At 42.2% G+C, this 24,364-nt stretch overlaps 1 protein-coding gene across 2 annotated transcripts in view; it reads right to left on the bottom strand.

The window, feature by feature from the left end:
- Positions 1–1,444: 1,444 nt before the first annotated feature.
- Positions 1,445–24,364, bottom strand: part of LOC105897163 (limbic system associated membrane protein) — a 367,602-nt gene continuing 344,682 nt past the window's right edge. For both annotated transcript variants that reach the window (XM_042708724.1, XM_012824048.3), the window contains 4 exons: positions 7,249–7,380; positions 6,853–6,973; positions 4,852–5,000; positions 1,445–3,703 (listed from right to left, as the gene is read on the bottom strand). In XM_042708724.1, the coding sequence (XP_042564658.1) occupies positions 3,606–3,703; positions 4,852–5,000; positions 6,853–6,973; positions 7,249–7,380 (500 nt within the window). In that variant the 3' untranslated portion in view covers positions 1,445–3,605. The remainder of the gene's footprint in view (positions 3,704–4,851; positions 5,001–6,852; positions 6,974–7,248; positions 7,381–24,364) is intronic.

Below are 24,364 nucleotides of genomic sequence, written 5' to 3'. Positions count from 1 at the left end.
ATGGTTTGTTTGAGGCTGACGTAGGCCTAAACTTTAATCTGCAGACTCGCCAAACTGAACAAGATAAATTATTCGCCTGGGCTTATGAAAAAGGGCTTTCCAATACAGGGTGTATTTTCAGATAGGGAAGGCCACCAGACATTTTCTCAAAGGAATTCATCACTGAACCTTATGTGCAGGTCCTTTTTCCCCACCCTTCACGTCCAGGGAGATGATGGGTGTGCAAGAGAGGGATACTGCAGTGTGCATTTTGCATTCAAGTGGAACGTAGGCTGTAGAGAGGAACTATGCGAGCCAAAGTTCTTTCAATATCTCTTCCTACAACAAACAGCTGTAGGAGTGAATTTGACTGACTGAAATTGAAAAGGGCCCTCATCAGGAGGATAACTTGGGAAGGTTGGGTTTTAGTTGATGACAGCGCCCTCTTATGCACTCTCCTAGTATTGCACAATTTCACCACTCAATGATGTTAAAGTGAACTTGGCTAGGAAAGCTAAATGCTGAACACTACGGTCACTGAAGATGTCATTGTCTCATATACCAATCTGTCCTGTGTCTGGACAAAGTGTCTTCAAAAGGAAACAATCAAAGCAAGGTAGGTTTTTCTTCTTTTCTTTTAAACATGGTAGAACAATCCTCCAATGACAATTAACAACATACATTTTTTTTTTATTTGTATGTTACATGGTGAATAACATGATCTATTCATTTTTATTAATGTCAAGCACTCTCAAAAAGACGTGTCAATATTTTATCCCATCTTCAAATACAACACATTGATTCAAACAATTTTATTTCATTTTTGAACATTTCATGGGTACTTTTACATAGCGATTTAGAAACTGACTGCAATTATCTTATAGTAAATCAAAGCGATTAGAAAACATACATAGCACTGAAATGAGATTGTAAAAGTTTCAGAGCATTCTTCTCTTTGAGAAGAGATGTGGAGTGACATTCCATTGTGTTTTACAGAGTAGAGTTGACATGGTCAATGGAAAGACTGTCATGTATGGAAGAAATGAGGTTTCTACAAATGGTTGGTCTGTGGGTCAAAGGGGAAGAGAAAGGTTATAAAATCTCATGATTACAGGTCCTGATGACCTGTGACTGCACTCCAAGATGGGTGTTTTAGACCACAAACATAGTCAATCGCATGGCCGCACACCAAGAGTGCAGATACATAAAGACACAGCTCCACACGCACATACACACAGAGCCACACAAACACACACGAACATCATGCACGCAGACACACACAGATGCACACACAGATGCACATGTACACCATCCATGCACACACACACACACACCAACACACACACACACACACACACACACACACACACACACACACACACACACACACACACACACACACACACACACACACACACACACACACACACACACACACACACACACACACACACACACACACACACACACACACACACACACACACACACACAAACACGCACACACACACAAACACACACACAGTCTCTATCTCCCAATTCCCGCACAGGGAAAAATCAGTGCTTGTTAGATCAGGACCATCAGCCTGTAACCACTACTCTTCAGCCACGTGTTATCTATAACAGATGGGGAATTGTCTGCATTTTTGGGATGTAAAATAGTTACTTAGCACAAGGCATCAAAGCTGAACCTTTGAAAGCTTGCAGAGCGAGGAGAGGTGGATTTTTATCAGAAGAGTAGATTTCTTCCCTGGGTTAGGAGATTTCAAAAAGCCGTCCTAACTCCCACAGTAATACTAGAAGTCTGTTTATTTGAGGCTCTTGAGATTAGTTTTTGCCTCGTTTTGACACAGACTTTTACTTGTTAGGTGTGAAATCAAACAATGTTAAATGTGCATGTTGCATGATGAACACATACAAACATTCTGTGGCTTCTTGAAAGATATTCTCAGACAGACTCGCCCGGTCTTGGTGATGGCTTCTGTATTGTTAGATGTTAGACACGAGATGCTTTCTGATTGTTTTGGCATTCAGCTCACTGTCATTCTAGCTATGTATCTCAAATCCTTAGTTTACTGAAATGCTTACATTCTATGAAGAATAAAAAATAAATAAAAATAAAGATGCCAAGGATTCAAAGGCCCACCAATGGGTCATTTGAAACATACAATTTATTAAATTCTGCCTCTAGTTGCCTTCATTTTCTTCGGCCTTCATAGGCACCTATGAGTTAATCCGCAATAAATGACTATCTATTTAGAAACATGGACATATATTAAATTGTTCTTTTTTTTATAAGGACATTGGATTCAAGTATATATATTTACACACTGTCGCAGACTGAAATGGCTGAAAAATATATATTGTGAATTTTCATATGCAAAACAAGCAAACAAACAAGAAAACAAAACAAAAATAGATAAATAAAAGCTGACCAATCATTAATGTCACACGTATATTTCCCAAAATTCGTTACTTCAGCTATTCCTAAGGTATGAAAAGGGAATATGGGCCCCTTTCCAATGCCCTGACACTTGCCTGTATGGTGACCCACTTAGTTTAGTATAACTGGAGAGTGTCGAAGCTGAAGGGGGGCAATCAATTCCTAACACTTAGTTTGGAGAGAGAAAGGTGACGTTCATCACTAGACATTTGCTCCTATGTCCTCACCAGCCGCAGCTCTGAAATAGGGACCCACCCAATGGATGTTGTTTGGGGCCGCAGAACACACTTGTGACTTCACCACAATCTTGAAATCTTCACCATATTATTTACTGTCTATTGTCCCCTCTGTCTTAGCGATGGCAACAGAGCAGACAATTTTATCTCTCCAGCTATTATGAAGCCTGTTAAGACGGGACCAGTTGTGGCGTTGCGATGGAAATCACGTACAAATCATGCCTCCGGTTAGCTAGCAAGTGAATAATGTATGCGAACTAACAAACTCTTCCTGCATTGCAATTCTCCGGGTTTGTGGTATTTGTTCTCTGAGTGGATGATCGGCATCAATATTTAGCTATTGTTTATTTTTAATGTGTTACTGATATTTGGCAGGTAAATATGTGGATATTATGCCTCTAAGAGAAAGCTAAAACTTGTGGGAGTGACAAACAGCACCACAAGCTCAAGAGTTTGGCAGGGCTTACGCTCTCTGGAGAGGAGAGGTCAGTGTCTAAATGTCGTCTGTTTGTTGGAGGTTGCCACATGTGATTTGAAAATCCCTGCCTTGTGAAGACTTGTGCACCACAGAACAGCACCTGGCATCACAGATACAGAACACATTGAGCCAAAGCAACAGGAAAACAATTAATGGTTACAGTCAAAAAAACTAACAAAAAAAACAATCAAAAAATGAACAACAATCCATTCTTAAAAAGAGCACGATTTTGTTTTATAGATCTTTTTTTCTCTTTTGTTCAAACTCACATTTCACAATTTTTTCTTGTATTCTTTTGTTACTAAAACATATTAATAGCCCATTCTAGTAGCTTCTTTTCTCTTAAATGGTAAATGTAACTAGGGCGTGGCCAGCAGCTCACTGGTAAGGTTGGCAAGATTATGCAAACAGTCTGGATGTAATTTTGTTGGTGACGGGGCTCGGGAGGGAGGGAGGACGTTTTGCTCTTATTAACATTTCAAGAGAAGGCAGATGAGGCAGCCCAGCAGGAGCCACACTGAGTGGGTCACCGCAACCACACCGTTGAGGGATTTACCAGTCCCAGGTCCTGATGACAAACAAACAAATAAACAAAAAAATCAGGGATTTTTATTTCATAGTGACACGTTTCATCACAATCATAATTAATAATAATAATAATAATTAATAATAATATAAATAATAATAATTAAAATAGATAGATACTAATCACAGTGTATGATACCAAGTAAAGACTGATGTGCTAGGAAAAGTACAGACTTATTTTATGTGCCATCAGTTTTCAATAAACCTCTCAGAACGAACAAATGGAGTAACATTTTCTCTTGAGGAGCTTAATTAGTTTGGTCTCATCTGTTTCAAATATCTGCTCCATGATTAGTTTGCTCTGCACACACTTGCCTTTTTGACTCCCAAAATGAAATATACCTGGAGTTACCATAGTAACAGATATTTTAATGATGCTTCATAGAATTGTCTACGGAAGAGCAATGAAGGCCTACAGAGTGAGGGGTCGTTGTGACATCTAGTGGCCACTATTATAAATTACATTTGGATTTGGCACATACATTTGTACAAAGTGACAGAAACTAATGCCAGTCATACTACTACCACTACTACTACCACTACTATTACTACTACAACTAGTACTACTACTAATAATAATATAATTAAAACAATATTAAGTATGAAGTCATATGATTAGATAAGGCTGAACAGAAAATGTGTTGAGGTTGTCTGAGGGCTAAAACGCATTATCTGGACACTGGTCAGTATTATAATGTGTGTTCCCTGTTTCTTGAGTGATTAATGTGTTTGGGTTCAAGGTCCAACTCACACAACAATAAACACAACTAAGTTAATCAAGCCAGGTCAATGGCAGGAAAGAGGAAATGGGTCTTGGAGCACAGCGGGCGGACGCGCCTTGTCTCGCAACCAGGAAAAAGGAAATGCAAGGAAACCTGGAATCGCTGTGGTCTCTGTGATGCAATTTACAGGAGAGGGGAACAAGGAGAGGGCCATGATATGGACAAGATAAGTCTGATGAACCTTCATGTATATGGAAAGGACCTTTGGTCCAAGTGTGTGTGGGAGTGATTAATGTGTTTCAGTGAGTTTGAAAGGTGAGTGGTCTTTCATTTTTGGTAAATCTTGCAAAAAGTGGCAAATCTTGTGATGCTGAAGTTGTGGTCAGATGCTAGAACTCACTGTACTCACTGTAGAGAAACACGCTGGCGTTGTGGATGCCCAGCCTGTTGGTGGCCACACATGTGTAGTTCCCATAATCCTCTTCTGTGACGTTGGATACCAACAAGAGAGTACGGGTCCCCATCATCTGGATGCTGAGACCCTGGCCGTTAGATAACCTGGGGGAGGACAGAGGGTGGGAGACTTCTACATTACCAAACAAAACACACACAGACTCATTCTGACACTGTGTAGTTTGTCTTTGTCGACAGATGTTAAAATGATCGCTATTACACCCACAAACAAAATAATGTCACACAAACGTAATACAAATCTTCACTTTTAAAATGTAATAATCGCACAAACATAATAACTGTAAGAACTAACTTCCCGGACGGAAGTCATTAAGTTTGTGGGAAGGTAAAACAATGTATTACATAAAATAAATCACTAATATAGTGAAATTCTACTGTTATATCAATTGTGGGAATATGATCCCCTTTCCTGAACATATAATCCCTTTAGATTCTTTATTTTTTTTAATTGAGTGTTGTGTGTATTAGGTTATACCCAGCTAGATAGTTAGAGGCCTAGCTGCAATACTGAGAAGACATCTATTCCTTTTGTGCGTGTACACATGTGGGTGCATGCATGCGGGTGGACTGTTGTCTCTCTGTATGGTTGATGCATCTGCATTTTATGGAAAATGCTGTAGCTTGGATTGTAGCTAGGATTGTACCTGGCTCTAATGTACATGGGACATTTTTCAAATTGAAACACCTCTTAAAATAGGACTGTCAAGGATTATCCTAATGTACTTGTCCTCCTACTATCTTCACATTTTTACAATCAATTGTATTGTTTATTATTATTATTATTATTATTATTATTGTTATTTACCATTCTGTTCTTTAAAAAAATCTGATTGATGCAAGGCTTGCAAAAAAATGGTAGTGTATGACAAGGTCATAAATGATCCAGTACTGTTAATCTAATCTGTGTTGGTCAGGCTGAGCTCCTGTATGCTGGTGCTAGTCTGTCCAATCTCGCTGAAGCCCAACACCCTAGTCCCAACAGTGATGGATTCCCCAATACCAGTTAGGCCGGTGAAGATACAATGCCAACACATGGCAGAGGAAACTCTCTGTCTGATTATTAGACACACAGTGAATTCAAACATTCAGTCCATTCTGGCTAACATGCGGGATGTTACCATGCAGTGATGGACTAACAATAGGTTATATTAATTATATTTTGAGGAAATGATATTAGATGGCGAAGATTTGCTACAAAATACTTTTACAGCTGGTGTAAAAGGTTTCACTATATTCCTGATTTATTATATTTAATGTAATAACATTATTTTTTGCCTTACCACAAATGTAATAACTTTCTGGAAATGTAATACTTATTACATTTGCGGGTAATGAGTTATTACGCTTGTGGTAGGCAACAGTTATTACGTTTGTGGTAGGCAACAGATATTACGTTTGTGGGTGTAGCATCGCCCGTAGGCTTCAAAATCAATATACAGTTGTTCTCAGTGAATGTCTGCACATTCATAATACATAATGCATACAAGCAAGCCCATGAGATGCACAGACACAGACACATTCATTCTCACTCTCACTCTCACACTCACACACACACACGTTTGCATACACACACACACACCATATAAAAAGATCACAATCTCTTACATCATACTACCATGAGAGTCCTTAACATTGGCATATCTGCATATGCATATCTTTGGAAGCTCAGTCATGCATCTTTGCTTGCAGAAACAGGCAAAGGTGAAAATCGTGCCAAGCGATAACTCGTTATGACACACTACTTGTGACACAGGGAGCTGCATAGAAAGTCCTGATAGAAAGTCCTAGACCTCATGTGGCACATAAGCCAGATAGAACTGTGACAATAGACAATAGTAAACAAGAGGACGACACACAGTGACACACAGTGACACACAGTGACACACAGTGACACACACACACACACACACACACACACACACACACACACACACACCTCTTGTCGTCTCTGTACCACTCAAACTCTGGCTTGGGGACAGCAGAGGCCTCACACTGGAGGACACCCATGCGGCCCACCTGAGGGTCAGAGTTCTTGGCATCTTTGATGAAAGGAGGATCTGCAGGGGCAAAAGAAAAAAAAGGAATATTATAGCCTACTGCTTTTCCCTCTCAACAGAGAACTTCTGGCTTTCTTGCCTTCAGTTCTACTTGTTCCTTTGCAGACTTCGTCTTTGTATGAAAGCAATAAATTGCACACAATCTTTTGTTATGCAATATTATATGATTATTGTTATAATACATGATAACAAACATTTTCTTGTATTCTGTAATATTTACTAGCAACTCTTCTAGAGACATAAATAATAGAAAGGAGTAGAACTGATCCACATACAGTTGACAACCACGTTGACATATTTGACATCTGGTGTGGCCACATCATTGCTGGCTTTGCATTCATATCGCCCAGCCTGAGTCCGTGTTACCCCTGATATATCCAGGTACTCCTCGCCATCCAGCGGCTCAGCTGCAGCAGAAAATAAAAGAGAGAGAGAGAGAGAGAGAGAGAGAGAGAGATAGAAAGAGACAGAGAGAGAAAGAGAGAGAGAGAGACAGAGAGAGAGATTGTAAGAACAATTAGGACACAGTTTAAAAAGAGATACATTTACAAACAGACAGGTCAATGCAGACTTACAAGCACAGAGGGATTCTCTGAAAATAGTGGATTTCTGTCAGTATTTAGCAACTAGATTTAATTGGATTTATGCAGTGTTTCTTTTTCCACAAGAGATTCACAGGCAGAAACACAATAGCAGTTGTCACACAGTGTGTGTGGCCCTAGTAGACAAGTGAAAAAATGTCCCCCATTTTAAAAGGCCCTGGTGGGAAGACGTGTGGTGCATGATTTAATATTTTAGACAACAGTCCACTATTTCCCACCAGCTAATCAGCACCACTTTACAGGGTAGGTTGAATACATAGCCTACTCCGCAGTCTTCACAACACATTCTGTATGAAATTAGCCTAAAATGGGAAAGGGTTTTAGTTGAATAATGTGATGAACAATTCTGTCAGAACTTTCTGAAGGTCTGTAAATTGGAACATTGCTGATGAAAGACTGCATTTGCCATGTTTACACTGAAACACTAGGGATGTCTTAGCATAGCATGTATATATATCATGAAGAGAACAACACTAAACGGCCTCTAGAAGGAGCTGTAACACTACAAAACGACCATTATTGACACAAGACCAATGCTGCAGACTGATGAAAATATTATTTAATTATCTCTATATACCCAAATCAGTCAACATGTCAACATGGAGAATCACAACAAAACATGTCCCAGTTTTCATGCTACTTCAGTAGTGCGCATAACACTGTAAGCTCAGCAAATATCAGACAAACGTAAAATAATTTTTCCAGTACAGGTTACAATTCCATTACAAAAAGATCAGAAAAAAACTGAAAATACAGTACAAATAAAGTTGTTTAATTTTACCCTGATGTCTTTAGGATGTGTGCCAGTGTTGACTGAGAGACCTGATGGACATTACTGTATTGAAAATGGCATGGTCACCGATAATGTTGGCTTCTCTGAGCCTGATAGCATTATTTGCCAAAACCATGTTTATGATCTCTCGATCTTGTTCTTGTGTGAATATGGGCCCCCGTCCTCCTTTCAAGTGTATTTGATAAATTTGGTCTTCTTCTTCTTTGAGCACGTTTTCCTCCTGCTTCAGGTCTTCCTCCTCCTCTACATCCACCTCGACCTCAGCCTCTGGCATGGTCTCCGCCTCTTCTTCTTCCTCCTTCTCCTCCTCTGTGGATTTCCCCTCTCACCCTCACTCTTCTTCTTCTGACTCCTTCCATTTTGGTTGAAGACAGATGAACTCATCTGCTGCATTTCTATAGTGCTTAAACCTGTTTGGTGTGTCTACAATTAAGCAATCATGTGTTCGCGCACTTGATGGCTGTGTTTATTTGACAGGCTCATAGGTGTGGTAATTTGACAGTCAGTGTTTTGGAATTGCAAGGAAGTGACCTCTTGATATACTTCTGTGTCTAAAGCATTCAAGTGTGTTTAGTGTTTTGCAAATCACTTGTGTGTATTGTTTCGCAAAAAGTGTGATGTTGACATGTGCTTATAGTGGTGCAAATCTGAGCTGTTGTTTTGCTCCTTGAGTAAAGGTTTTGATAATTGTGTAATACTTTTGATTTTAGTGTTTATCCAATCGTACAAAACTGTAGGATACAGTGCATGACCTCCATTGAAACATGTTATTTCATTGTCCATTATGTGCTAGTCAATCTATGATCAATGATTAACTATTCAAAAATATTCAACAATCGTAAATCAAGCCTAACTAACTACCTGCCAACTAACTGTAATAATCTCACCCTAAGGCCATAGCTGTAGTCCTGGTTACTGTAATAATCTCACCCTAAGGCCATAGCTGTAGTCATGGTTACTGTAATAATCTCACCCTAAGGCCATAGCTGTAGTCATGGTTACTGTAATAATATCACCCTAAGGCCATAGCTGTAGTCATGGTTACTGTAATAATCTCACCCTAAGGCCACAGCTGTAGTCATGGTTACTGTAATAATCTCACCCTAAGGCCATAGCTGTAGTCATGGTTACTGTAATAATCTCACCCTAAGGCCATAGCTGTAGTCATGGTTACTGTAATAATCTCACCCTAAGGCCATAGCTGTAGTCATGGTTACTGTAATAATCTCACCCTAAAGCCATAGCTGTGGTCATGGTTACTGTAATAATCTCACCCTAAAGCCATAGCTGTGGTCATGGTTACTGTAATAATCTCACCCTAAGGCCATAGCTGTGGTCATGGTTACTGTAATAATCTCACCCTAAGGCCATAGCTGTAGTCATGGTTACTGTAATAATCTCACCCTAAGGCCATAGCTGTAGTCATGGTTACTGTAATAATCTCACCCTAAGGCCATAGCTGTGGTCATGGTTACTGTAATAATCTCACCCTAAGGCCATAGCTGTGGTCATGGTTACTGTAATAATCTCACCCTAAGGCCATAGCTGTAGTCATGGTTACTGTAATAATCTCACCCTAAGGCCATAGCTGTGGTCATGGTTACTGTAATAATCTCACCATAAGGCCATAGCTGTAGTCATGGTTACTGTAATAATCTCACCCTAAGGCCATAGCTGTAGGCCTGGTTGTCAACAGAATCTCACGAGGCTGATTGTTGCTTGCTCAAGATGGCTCATCAAAATAAACTGGTCCTTATTTTCTCCATTCACAGCTAGATTTAACGGGGGTGTGCTTGTTCCTCCACAACACAACTCAAAGTCTGCAGAATTCAATGCTACAAATCTGGGCCCGTAACTCTTCTTCACAAACAGAATATTTACTCACAAGCTCATTAATTTGAATTAGAAAACATCTGTGACATTTATGCTCTAAACTATTTCACCTCTTAGTCACGAGGAAGGACGAGACAAGGAAAAGAAGCAAATAGCCTTCATTCTCAATCAACACAATTGAATGTCTTATACAGACCTGAATCCAGAAAAAAACAAAAAAAACAAAACAAGAGGAATCAGTGTCGCCGGGGAGACCTGGTGCAAACACTGCCAGGTAAATTGCGGTGATGGAGCAGCTCTTGTCAGAGCGCCGCCGACAAACTGCCACAGATCTCAGGGCTGTTCGGCAGATCCGTGGTGCCCCTTCATTATTTCCAATCTCTCTGATTTGTGCCAGGCGTCAAAAGGCGATGTTCAAACCCAGGGCAGCGCCGGGTGGCATGACAGCACCGGGCGGCATGACAGCACCCCGCCTAATTAGAGACATACGTCTCTCTCTCTTCACCTGCCATCTGCCTTTATGACGCTGTTTACCTCTCAGAAACCCCTTCCGCATTCGGTAATCAGACGTGTGTGTGTGTGTGTGTGTGTGTGTATTTGTGAGAGTGTGTGTGTGTGTGTGTGTGTGTGTGTGAATATACAAGGCGGGTGAAGGGTGCACGCTGTCATGGCTAATGAGCAACACTAGAGATAACTGGAGCCACGAGACGAGTGTCAGTCTTAACCCATCACAGCACACATCACTCATACATGTTACACACACCCACACACAAAACTACATAAATATACACTTAATTACAGACTCACACACACACACACACACATACAGAAACAAAACCACACAGGTTCAAAGACATGCACAGACACAGACAGACACAAATGCACACGCGCATTCACACTCTCTCTCTAACACAACGTTTGTACTTTGTAGTCAAGAGCTTTTAAATGATTTATTTTGGATTTATGTGAGGGGATCTGAGAGGATGAGAGAAAATCAGGCAAGGCTTCAGTCTGATACCATCGCATATAAGGGCTTGGGTGAGTTCCTCAACACCACCTTAAGCACACGCGCACACACACACACACACACACACACACACACACACACACACACACACACACACACACACACACACACACACACACACACACACACACACACACACACACACCCACACCTCGTACTGAATGAAAACCTCAACCTGCTTTTGAGTAAATTCAGTAAGGCACGTTATCTGCCCCAAGTGCCTGAAACTGTGGTGTTTTGCAGCCGAGTTGTATTCATGACTGCATGTGGTCTGTCTTCATACTTTGCAATTGACTTGTCAGGGAGACATCTCAATCTCAATATGTGTATTTTGCATGGCTAAAGGTGCCCATTTCCCCACATGCCCTAGGAAAATGCTAATGTACTGATATTTTCTGAGGTAGTAAAGGAGTGGTGTAGGGGAAAGCGCTTAGATTTGCTTACAATAGATCTCTACTGTAGATGGACAACAACTCCACTGTCTAAAATGTGGACAAGATGCATTTCAAAGGAAAACATCACAATTGTGCCAGAAAGATGCCTGTTAAGTATTTCTACTATTTTAACAATATGACATTGGAATGATCAAGAATACATTTACATTACTGTGCATTATTGACTGCTCGCTGGTGCCAAGGTAATCATTATTTTCCTTACAGCAAAGGCAATATTAGTTACAGAATTCTGCAAGAAGACAGAACTATTTTTTTCTTGTACGTTGTACCTTCAGATCCACAGATCATTTCTGGAGCCCATCAGAATTTCCCTAGAGCCTATCAGCGCTCTGTATGCAAATAGGAGCTGAAGAAGAGAGGGGACACTAAAAACTTCACAATGGCGAAGGATATCTAGAAAAAGAAAGAACATTTGAAGAGGCCCCACCGTCTTTCAAATCCGCTGTGTGGGAACATTTTAGATTCAGCGTTCAATGCGATGACGAGGGTAAGAAGACCAAACGAACAAAGAAGAACTAACAAAGTACAGCCTGCAAGCATTGCACTTCTAACATGGTCTGATCTGCGTCGCCATCACAAGGCCATGTCCCGAGTGGAGTCCACTTGTTAGCAAAAACACAATCTCTTGCTGTTGCCCTCCAACAACAATTTGTGACAAATAAATAAAACAAAGAAACTAGAAGGGCAGTTGGAGAGGGCAGACCTCCGCCAGGACAAATGCCTCATCTAACAACTCCACTTTTGTGGAGCTGCCCTTTGTGTCAGATCTGCTCCAACATTGAATGGCTTTCTCCTGACCATAGCTCATGCTACACTTTCCCACCAAGTTTCGTGGAAATCGAATCCGTTGTTTTTGCGCAATCCTTACAGATTAATGATTTTTCAAACAAACAAACCGCACTGAAAACATTCCCACCTTGGCGGAGGTAATAACCAAAGCTGTGGGAGTATTCATAGCCAAAGATTTACAGCCATATTCAGCGGTTACTGATTTATGTCACCTGATAGGAAAAAATGAACTACGTTACTATGTCCCTTCCCCGCCACAGTTCCGCAGGAAAACTCTATAAAACATCACAGAGAGAAATTGAAAACAAATTGACACAGATGGCTCTCTCGACTGATAGTTGAACCTCCAGAGCAACTGAAAGCTACCTCACTGTAGAAGACACCAAAACCAATAGTTAATTGTTTAAAGCGTGTATTTTTATTCCTTAAAAATATAAAGATACCGAAACCATAACGTAATCGTGGCCCAAAAACCATAATACATACTGATCCGTGGGCTCACTGTGCCTGTGCATCCCTAATACACGCCCACTGCAGAAACTACTCTCAGAAATGTCCTGAACATCCCTTTATTCCAACTCAACTCAACCCTTTATTCCAACTCAACTCATCCCTTTATTCAACTCAACTCAACCCTTTATTCCAACTCAACTGCATACTGTCAGTAACTGTTTGGAAGTGGTTCATTACAGTCATTTAAACATGTTTACCTGTTGTGGGGTTGTAAAAGGCTGGGCAGTGACAGCGGTATATTCTGACAGGAAAGCTGGTTCAATAATATGCTACCAGTCACCCCTTCTCTGTGGACAGCCAACGTCTCCCCAAAAGATTCAGTGGAACCGCTTCACAAATGGCCAAACATCACATATCAGAACAGGGCACGGCGAGTAAATGAGGAAGGCGCAGTGACAAAGACAGGGAGGGTCATATTTTTTTTTCTTCCACTCCTGGTAATCATAGGCTATTGTCACACACGGAGAGAAGAGACAGAGGCTTCAGATGAATAAAACATAGCTGGTTAGAGAGGTTGTGTACCTGCTATGGAGAGAGGAAGGATAGAGAAAAACTAAGAAAGAGATAGAGAGAGGCGGAGAGAGAGAAAGACAGATGATAGGAATACAGAAAGGGTGTGTGTGTGTGTGTGTGTGTGTGTGTGTGTGTGTGTGTGTGTGTTAGACATACACAGAAAGAAAGCAAAAAGTGAAAGAAACTATTGGAGTGTGCTACCTCAGTAGTACATGACTACACATAGATTCTCCCACTTTTCTTGTAACCTCGGGGTCCATCACATATGCCCTACTGCTTTTCAGGCAACTGTTCCAGAACTCTTCAAGGTTTCAGTGGGCTGCATCAGGTATAGCAAACACATGGACAAACACACACACACACACACACACACACACACACACACACACACACACACACACACATTCCCTAGGACACACACAAATAATATGAATAATAAACACACACACACACACACACACATACAAATAATATTAATAATAAACACACACACACACACACACAATCATGAGGACACACACATATAAACACACACATACACACAAAGACACACACAAAACTCTCTCTCAAACACACACACACACACACCACTAAATGTGCCAATACAGGGTAGAGGTCAAGGTTCCGATGGGGCTCTTGAGCAGCTGAGCTTGGCCAGGCCCTCAGTACAAACACTGGCAAAAGCAACAGCACAAATCAGTAGAGCACAGGTCATCTAGAGCTCTCCTCCACCAAGGCCGGTGCGTGGGGGGCTTCAGTGAAATATCTGGACGCACCAATGAAACCACATCAGAGGAACATCAGCAGATGCGTCCACTGGCACACTGCGAGCGGCGCATGTGTTTATGGAAAACATACTCTGAATACTCTTCCAGGCATTTTCATTGTGCAACTTAAGTGAGTCATTTTCCCTTCACCCGTGCAAGTACTGAAGATGAAATGGATGTGCTATTCAAGTATCTGTTCAATAAGCTACAGTAGATCGTGATAACCACAGGCCACCCCTGCTTGGTATGTTGGGAGAGTCAACAGACTTGGAGGAAACAAATTCCACATGATGTTTCGGAAGCATCTAGGCAGTAAATAAATAAAATATAAATATATATACACATTTTACCATGGAGAAAACAGCTTTAATTGACATCTGTACCCTTGCTGTGGCTTTGGTGATGTGAAGCACAGACAAGTTCTGGATACGGGGTCCAAGCCTGTATGCTCAGGAAAGATGTGGAGCTGCAGTAGAATATAATGAGGATTCTACTTTCTTAGTTGATTCTAATGAGAACAGAAAAAGAGTCAAGCTGGTGGAATGTGTTTCTACTGTTGAATCATTGGTTTAAATCCCTTCAGCTACCTGGACCACATTGACTTACAAATGCGAGGCATGACACACAAATACCCATCGCAATGCAATCTCGTACACACAAACACATGTGAGCATGTGCGCACACACCCCTCACAGAGCACACACGAACACACACACACACACACACACACACACACACACACACACACACACACACACACACACACACACACACACACAACGACACACACACACACACAACGACACACACCACACACACACACACCTGCACAACCATCAAGATTTCTCAAAGCACTGGTGGTGCAATACAGTGGGGAGTAGCTGCTGCTCCCGCCCCTCTCCTAACCGTGGAGCGCAGACAGAATGGGCCGTGGCATCTCCTTGATCTCGCCGCAGAGGTGGGCAACGCGCGGGCACGCCCGCTCACCCATCAGGTGTTTAAACCTGGCTGGCGTGTAATTGCCAGGACTGCAACAGTGCTCAAGGTGGGAGGGAACCCTGTCGTACGTCACCACACACACACACACCTCTGTGCAGTGGAGCGATTCTGACAACACGGATCTCTGAAGAGTCGCTCCCTCGTTTGCTCACCACCTTCTTTAATTGAAAGTATCTTTTTTTCTTTTTTTTTCCTCTCCTCCTCGACTGGCACCATTTGGCTGAGCAGACTTTGGAGAAGGACTTTTGAAAGCTGATGCAGAACGCAGCCAAACAAAAGGGGAACGTCACGGGGAACGGCGCTGAGGAACGTGGCGGCGGCGAGATGGCAGTTGGCATCTGCAGGTGCATTTGCATTGGCATCCATTATTCATGGGCATCGTTTACCAATGCGTGGTATGGAACGCTTATTTTGTGAACACTAATTTATGCAAAGCAAACGAGTTCAGAGAACTTGAAGGAGAGTAGCATGAGAGAGAGAGAGAGAGAGAGAGAGAGAGAGAGATGGGGAGACAGAGAGAGAGAGGGGGAGAGGGAGGGAGAGAAGGAAAGAGAAACAGCAGAACGCTGTTTATTTCCTTTTAGTCAGCGGCAGACAGACGCAGTGGGGAAGGGCATTTGAGGAAAAGGCCACCCCTCAACTTTTAGCATTTGCTTGATAGGTATCAAAATGACATCTTCCCAAAGAAATGATAATGATAATCTTTTCCTGCGCAAGCACCTTGTACTTTTGAACCTTTAATGTGAATCAAAATGGAGTGTCTGGTTCTATGGAAACCTCTGCCCCAGTGTTCTTCAGGGACATTATGTTATGACAGTACCAATTCTCTTTTGATCACTACATTTACATACATTACACACACACACACACACACACACACACACACACACACACACACACACACACACACACACACACACACACACACACACACACACACACACATATATATATACATATATATATATAGAGAGAGATAGTATATGCATAAAGATGTACATAAAATACCTTGCCTCTACATTGCATTAGCATATCTCTTAGCATCTGGCCATAGCTTAGGATAGTCCAGAAACATCAAATGTCTTTGCTTTTTTGATCAGTACATTCAGATACTAATAAGGAGAGGATAAAGGGGTGTGAGAGAGTGCTTCTGCAGTAACACATGACTCAACAGAGATTCATCCACTCAAGCTTGTTCACTGGGGCCCATTGAAAGAGTGCCACATAGTCTACTGTTCATCAGGTTACTCTCCAAGGTCTGCCTCTTTCAGTCTTAGAAACAGTGTGCATTCTAAGAAACAGTCTAAGAAACAGGACAGGACACACACACACACACACACACACACACACACACACAAACACACACACACACACACACACACACACACACACACACACACACACACACACACACACACACACACACACACACACACACAAATATGAGCCAGAGGTGAAGGGTTTTAGGCAGCAAACCACTCAAGGCCCCACAGTACACATGCTAGCATAAACACGGACACTAATAACAGCAGAACAGGAACAAACAGGAAGAGCTGATCAGTCTGAGTTTGAAACTTCTTTTTGTGTGTGAGATGCTCTAAGCTTCTGTTTTCATGCGATGAGTCATGGGGAGTCATTTGTGCTTTTTGTTTTCGTTTGGGATTAAAAAGAGAGAGTTTTTCAAATCAGCTACAGCCTCATCTTTTCTTAACAGAGTAGAGTCTTGGCTCTCGTAACATCGAAGGTGAGAGCAGACTACAAAATGAGAGACTCAACTGTGTGACATCCATTCGTACCAAAACACTAGGGAAAACTATTTGTAAAGCTCATGAAAATGCCCTTACATGCACAACAAAGACAGTTCTGTGGAGCCCACTGAGACAAGGCTGCATCTTATCAAGCAAAGATCTTAACCATTCGCTTTGTCGTTTTTTTTTCCCAATCCCTCTTAACTATCTCATTGAATTATAAAAAGTGGAAGACCATCAGGTATTCTTCAAAAACATTAATGGTAATACCAAGGGTATTTGAGGTTGCTCTCTTTATTTACAGAAAGGTACATAAATGATTTTGCCACCAAATTACATTAGCATTTGGTGGCATAATGCCTTCTGTAACATCTGGCCATAATTGAGGTCACTCAGGACATACTAAACTTTTGTTGCGAATGCGAAAACTTTTAATTAGGATTAGAAGAGTTGCATTTAGATGAAGCCATTCCGCATACGGCATTTTCCCTGCGAGTCACGGTCAAGTGAGTGTTTTGGATGTTCTGAAAGTGAGCGTGACCTTGGTGCTCCTGATGCCATGCTCAATCTCACCGTACCTTATTAATTATGCCATTTGCCACCTGAGTATCCTGTTATCATTCTGATGCGAAAATGTACAGACAGGTTCAGACAGTGAAAGTTCAGTCATGTTTATGCTCCATCTGTGCTCCGGCTTAAACCGTTGGATTAATTATGTGACGCAGGTGGTTGACAAACTACGGATGAAAACGCCAACCTGAAAGGACAAGTTGAAAGTATAGAATTTATTATTTTCTCGTCCTTTTGTAAATGTTTACATTTTACTCGGTGTGGTACCAGCCAGTGCCAAGTACAAGGTGCCAGTGCTCACAAGATTGACCAGTTTGAGATACAACTGCCTCTGAATTCGAGTGAATCTCGGTTTGACCATTTCACCATTGCTTTATAGAGATGCCAGACAGTTTAGGCTGAGACGTGAGTATGTGTTCTTCCCTGTTTTTCCCTGTTTACCTGAGAGATTTAGGGTCAGAGAGGTCCCTGGCACATCTCCCATGAAAATGTCACTACATGAATGCATGAAGAATACATCACCATAGCTGAACCACCAAGCTCAATGAGAGAGAGAGAGAGAGAGAGAGAGCGAGAGAGAGAGAAAGAGAGAGAGAGAGGGGGAGGGAGAGAGAGACAGAGAGGGGGAGAGAGAGAGAGAGAGAGGGGGAGAGAGAGAGAGAGAGAAAGAGAGAGAGAGAGAGAGAAAGAGTTTTATTTTATCAGATGTTGTAGGATTTGTTATTTTATTGCTACTGTTTCAAGGTCACAAGGCCTGATCCCACTTGCACGTGTGAGAAATTGCATAAATGAACTCATGTACAGAAAGGACTAGGTGATATATCAAATTCATTATTTTAATTCAAATTTCTGTTTTTAAACGAGGAGGAAAATGCCTTAACCACAAAATCAAAATGAGTGCTTCCCCAGTGCCTGACTGACACATTAATGGTGGGCAGATAACATAAAACTAACCTAAGAGACTAACGCCAGCATTAAACAGCCTAACACAGACAAATGGATAAATAATGACACACACTTCGACTAGACACAAAACGGATACATAAGGGATACATAACCTGACTGCTACAGCACAAACAACACAACACCCGATGCATGCTGGGTGGCTATGCAAAAATCTCTTTTGCTCAGACGTTCCGTTAGCAATCGTGCATTGTCCATAACACTAAAAATGAATTGAGATTTAATTGTTTGGCTATATTGCCCAGCCGTCTTTACAATAGTTATGACATACCAACATACATAAACAGACAGACAGACCGAAAGACAAAATCTCTTTCTCTCTCCTTTTTCTTGCTAGTCCTGCAGAGACTATTGGTTGTGTGTAAAATATGACTTTATGTCATGCCCCTACCCATGACTGTCTGCTAGCTCTGAAGGGTTGTCAGTCTGTGTGTGTCTGTGTGTGTAAGGGGGGATTGAAACCTGGGTAGGTTTTCTGTTCCCTGAGCTTCACAAGGTCTTGCAAGTGGAAATGGGCCGTATAACGCTGCCAGGCTGGGTGAGAGGAATCGGTCATCGTAGGTCAGGGTCCCAGCGTAGGCCCAAGGCAACAGCGCCATACCCTCTGGCTGAACCGCTGAGCGCCTTCCTCGAAAACAAAACAGGCAACGCGGCAACGCCTGTGATGCCGACAGGGCACCAGGAGGTGGTGCCGGTTAATTGGAGTAGAATAAAAATACTTTTTTTCTCCACAGACGAGACTCAAGCTCCAGACGTGTACGTCTGCTGTAATCTCAAAGAAGAAGGGGTGATTTTGCCAAGTTTTTTTTTTTTTTTTTCAACTGAGACTCAGCACACAGATTAGCTTCAGAGACGTCCTTTTTAAATTTGACAACATAAAAGGTGTAATCTTCTCATGCATTATCTGTGAGACTGAAGGGGGAAAGCTATTATGTGCATTTCTCGCTAAGAACTTCTCATCAATCATGAGTTTGTTATGAAAGAGAAAGCTCACACCTATTGATCTGAAGAAGAGACCTACAGCAGACATGGAGCAATTAAAATAAAATCAAAGTAAACAAAAACTAGATCAAGAAATATTTTTTGCTTGTTTTTTCCAACACGTGACTTGTCAAACTAATTCTGACTTTGAACATTCAAACTTTTCAAACTATGCTATTTAATAAAATAATAATCAAAAATTAAAAGTTAAAAATAAAAAATGTCAAACATACTCACAGCCGTTAATGACCGTTAATCACAGACGCCACGCAGCCACAGGCCATTTTTTTCCGTGTTTATGCTCTGAGCTACGCCACACAGCTGGGCTCTGCCCTCTGCGTGTAGCCAGCCAACGTCAAAGACAGGTCGCCTGAGGAGGGGGCACAGGGGTGGGGGTAGCGCTCACCCTCGTTTGGGTTCTATTTTGGGGGGTTGGGGTCTGTGGCGTGACGCCCAGACACGCCCGGCTTGACCAAACCTCTGCCGATTTGTTCCTTCGAAGTCTCGTTGTGTCGTGAGTGTCGGTGGGTGTCCTCCACCCCCGGGTTGTAACCTTTCCAGTGCACTCTGGCATTTGCGAGGGCCTAAACACTTCGTCCTCCGCTTCATTGATTACTGCTCTGCACCCTTACACACACACACACACACACACACACCGCCACTCCCTGACCGCAGGCGATGCTAGCCCTGGCAATCGATTCCAGGCACCACAGTCAGGGTGTTTACTGAACACAACACTTTCAATAAGTTTCCAGGGGGGGTTATTTTGAGGGGTTTTTTTTTTTTAAAAGAAGAAGAAAAAGAATGAAAGAGAAAAAGAAAAAAAAGGGCTCTGGTGAGAAACTCAGTAATGTGAACCCAAGAGAGAGAGAGCGGCCATGAAAGCTGGGTCTGACTTCACTCTGATTCACACAAGTCTATTTTAAAAGGAGAGCTGATCAAAGGTGGCTTTTTCTCAAATTCTAATTAATAACGAGAGCAGGCCTGCTGATCGTCATCTGCTGGCATTTTACCAGACGCTGTTTCAACCTTCCCTCCACACACGTACAGACAGATACACACACACACACACACACGCACACACACACACACATCATGCTGGACTGTGTCCCTCTACACACATACACACACACACACATACATACATACACACACACACACATACATATATACATACATACATACATACATACATACATACATACATCCATACATACATCCATACACAAACACACATGGTTGGTGGTGACTTTGAAATAGACCTCTGTGTTGATTTTGTCTGAGTGCCCAAAGTGGCAATAGATAACGACCATAATCTGAATGAATTTAGCGCTGGGAAATGAGCTTCAACAAGTCCGATTAGTCACATGATAATTCTCAGGGATCTAACACTTCCTGGTGTTAAAAATAAACTCCTAAAGAATTATAATTTCCATACTGATGAGCTTTGCACCACTAATTGAGTCGGTTCGTATGGAGATGGGTACATCAAGGCAGTTTGTTAAAAAAAAGACATACTGAAGTTCAATCATTAATGGAGGAAGGACGTGGCAGCCACACTGCACTCTTAATGAAGCGAAATCAAGCTAGCATTGGGCCTCCATTTCATCTTAGCAGGACATTTGAACACTGTGGGTTGTATCATTTTCCCATCTACTGCTTCCGTGGACACAATATGTTTGGTGGCTGTCAGTTTGTCAGTCAACTCTTGATGTGTGTGTGTGTGTGTGTGTGTGTGTGTGTGTGTGTGTGTCTCCGTGTGTGTGAGAGCGTGTGTGGGGTGGAGGGATATCACACCAATCAGGCAACAGTGTCTCATGCGAACGCTCTCTTGAGCAGCAAACGGGAATCTTTCGGACAGTTTTGGTTCACTGGCACGTGGAGTGTAGGGCAAGACACGCCGACCATAGGCACAGCATGAGGGGCAAAGAACAAGAGAAACTGGTGGGGTGTGTTTGTGTGTGTGCACATATGGGTTTGTGTGATTTGGGGGTGGGGGTGTGCATGTGTGTGGGGAGGGGGTTGTTGTCCAAATAAACCCTTCAGCAAGCACAGCTTGTGAGAGACAGCCCATAGCTGCCAGCGCTGCGTGACTGCGAGACGAACGTTAAGCCGCGCTGACGGACACGGCTGCACTGCTCCGCCATCTGTGTGGGTGTGTTGGGAGGGGGCGCCAACGCCAACGCCAAGGCCCAGGCTCACCTGAAGCCCCCATCACCTGTTCCCTTCCCAGCAGGCTTCTCCGAGAGCCATCAGAGAGATATCAGACAGAACGCCGGGCGCCACACTCAACACCTTCATTTTTCCATTTCATCCCAGATATTTCCCACAGAGTCAGTGTAGATGTTTTCCAGGATAAAGACTACGGCTACAGCTACTTATTTCACTACTCTTTCCCACCTGAGATAAACAACCTTTCAGGAGGCATTTAGGTTGTTTGTGTTTACCATGGCAGGCTGCTGTGTATAGTTGTTGATATGTTAGAAGGAGTTCTGGTGAGTGGTTGTCTGTTCTGAATGAGATATACAGATTGGACAGGTAGAAAGACAGGTAGAAAGACAGGTGGTAAGACAGGTAGAAAGACAGGTAGAAACATAGAAAGAACACAAATAAAGAGCCTTTGATGCTTTCTAGATTAGGTGTCTCTCTCCTCCCTGTCTCTTTGTCTCTCTGAATGTGTGAAGGAGAGAGAGAGAGAGGGTGTTATAAAATGTGAAGGAAAATGGAAGAGTGAGAATGAACATGAGGTGACAAAATAACACGGAAACGAGGGGCCTATAGTCTTTTGGAGTGAGTGTGTGTGTGTGTGTGTGAGAGAGAGAGGTGTGTGTATGTGTGTGTGTGAGAGAGAGAAAGAGCAGTTAATTGATTTTGGACATAGCTCTACTTTACACTGTATAAGAGTTTACCTGCTCGATGCATATGTATGTATACAGCATGTATTAAGGGCTACTTTTTATACCTTCTTTAATTTTTTAACAATTATTTATTGTTGCATTCCAAGAAATAAAAAGAGGTTTATGTTGCATAATACCCCACATATGTATTTTGTATATGTTCACACTGGACTATTATTTGTTGTGCTTTTGTTTTACATCAGATGAACCTGAGTCAGACAAGGAAAGTTTGGAGGAAGAATCTGTGCAAAGACCTCTATGTACACACAAACAAACAAGGGGAGTAAAACCTTAGAAAATGAGGCTCATTGTTTTACATGTGATCCTATTAACACAAACAATACACATGATGAATGATTGATTGATAGGTTAATATGTTGTGTCACTTCAAATTTGGCGTATCCAGCTGGGTACACTTGACAGCAAATTCCCCGGCTGCTTTTTGTTACCAGTCCACCCCTGGATGGAACAGACTATGTTCCTATCTACAGTCTCTTACTGTACCAGTTTGTAAAGCCTCAGATGTTTTCTATGTGCAATGTACCTACCAACATTTAGTTTTCAATTCAGGAGTTTTTTTCAGGGTGAGAGGGGTTGGGGCGGTTAAGTTAGCTGCTAATTCATTTAGCATTCAACTGGCCCACCTGCCTGCACAGGGAACAGCTGGTTGGGGGTTGCCAGGTTGGGGTGACAGATGGGTTGAAATCGTATGCAGTGTGTGGATTGATTGTGTACATTTAGTTTTATAGACCTGGCAACTTGGGTAACGTCAGCCATACATACAAAATGTATGGATCTGTGTATGATCATATTTTCTGATTTTCATGCCACCAGACCTGATACTGAGAATGACAGAGAGAGAGAGAGAGAGAGCGAGAGAGAGAGAGAGAGAGAGAGAGAGAGAGAGAGAGAGTGGATGCATTGATTTTGCCACTGGGGAACAATTTTGACCTGCTCTTGGACATAGCTCTAGTCTTCACTAACATCTGTATAAGAATCTACCTGCTTGATGCATATTTGTTTTTTTTATCTAAGTGCAGTATGTATTAAGGACTAGATTTACCTGCTTGATGCATATTTGTTTTTATCTAAGTGCAGTATGTATTAAGGACAAGCTTTTATAAAGATTTCTATATTTAGAGGGTTGAACTGGTTAAGACACAGGGGATTCTGGGACATTCAAGACATGTTTTGAATTTCAATGGCTGCCAAACGTCCCTCCCTCAGTCTGTGTCTGCCTCTCCTAGTCTTTGATTTAGATGTTTGGGGTTTGATTCCTCCCACAGGCTGACCCAAAGGTGTTGTCTGTGCTGCACGCCCATTACCTGACCACCATCTCAATTGAAAGGTGCTTCAAGCTCTGCCTATGATGGCCAGTCACCTACCTGCCTACGCCTGGAGTCGGCCCACTCAGGCTTGCCTCTCTGAAATGCTGAAATGTCGACCGAAAGGACGTGTGTTCACTTTGATCAAAATGTGTAGGGGTAGTGTTCTTTGAACTGAATTAGGAAGCTGAGTAATGTCCTCTAGTGTAGAAAAGAAAGCCAGGGGTCTTTCTGTTTATAACATCAGCCCTTAATGAAGCATGTCATTCACAGCTTTCTCTCTACAGTCTTGGCAACAAGTCAGTGAGGTAATCTGCCTGGTCCTCTGGGCAGCGTTCTGCTCTCTGATCATCCGGGCTCTCTTACCCGCCCCGGGGAGAAGTTGCAGTCTATACATTTCCCTCCTGCTGCTAACAAGAGTGATGGAGAGATAGTCATTAAAATCTTTACCCAAATCAAATCCCATGAATTAAATAGCTGACGAGGGCAGCAGGGGTTGTGCTATGTCACAGGATCCAATTCAGCGTGACGGCACAAGACGGCACAGATCGACTGTCTTCATTGATAACGCTGTAAGTCACCTTGTTCTAGCTTTCCATTCCTTGCACTTGCTGCC

Source organism: Clupea harengus, chromosome 9, assembly GCF_900700415.2.
Source record: "Clupea harengus chromosome 9, Ch_v2.0.2, whole genome shotgun sequence".
Lineage (NCBI taxonomy): Eukaryota > Metazoa > Chordata > Actinopteri > Clupeiformes > Clupeidae > Clupea > Clupea harengus.
Note: the sequence above shows the minus strand (reverse complement) of the source record. Positions and strands in the feature narration are given on the sequence as shown.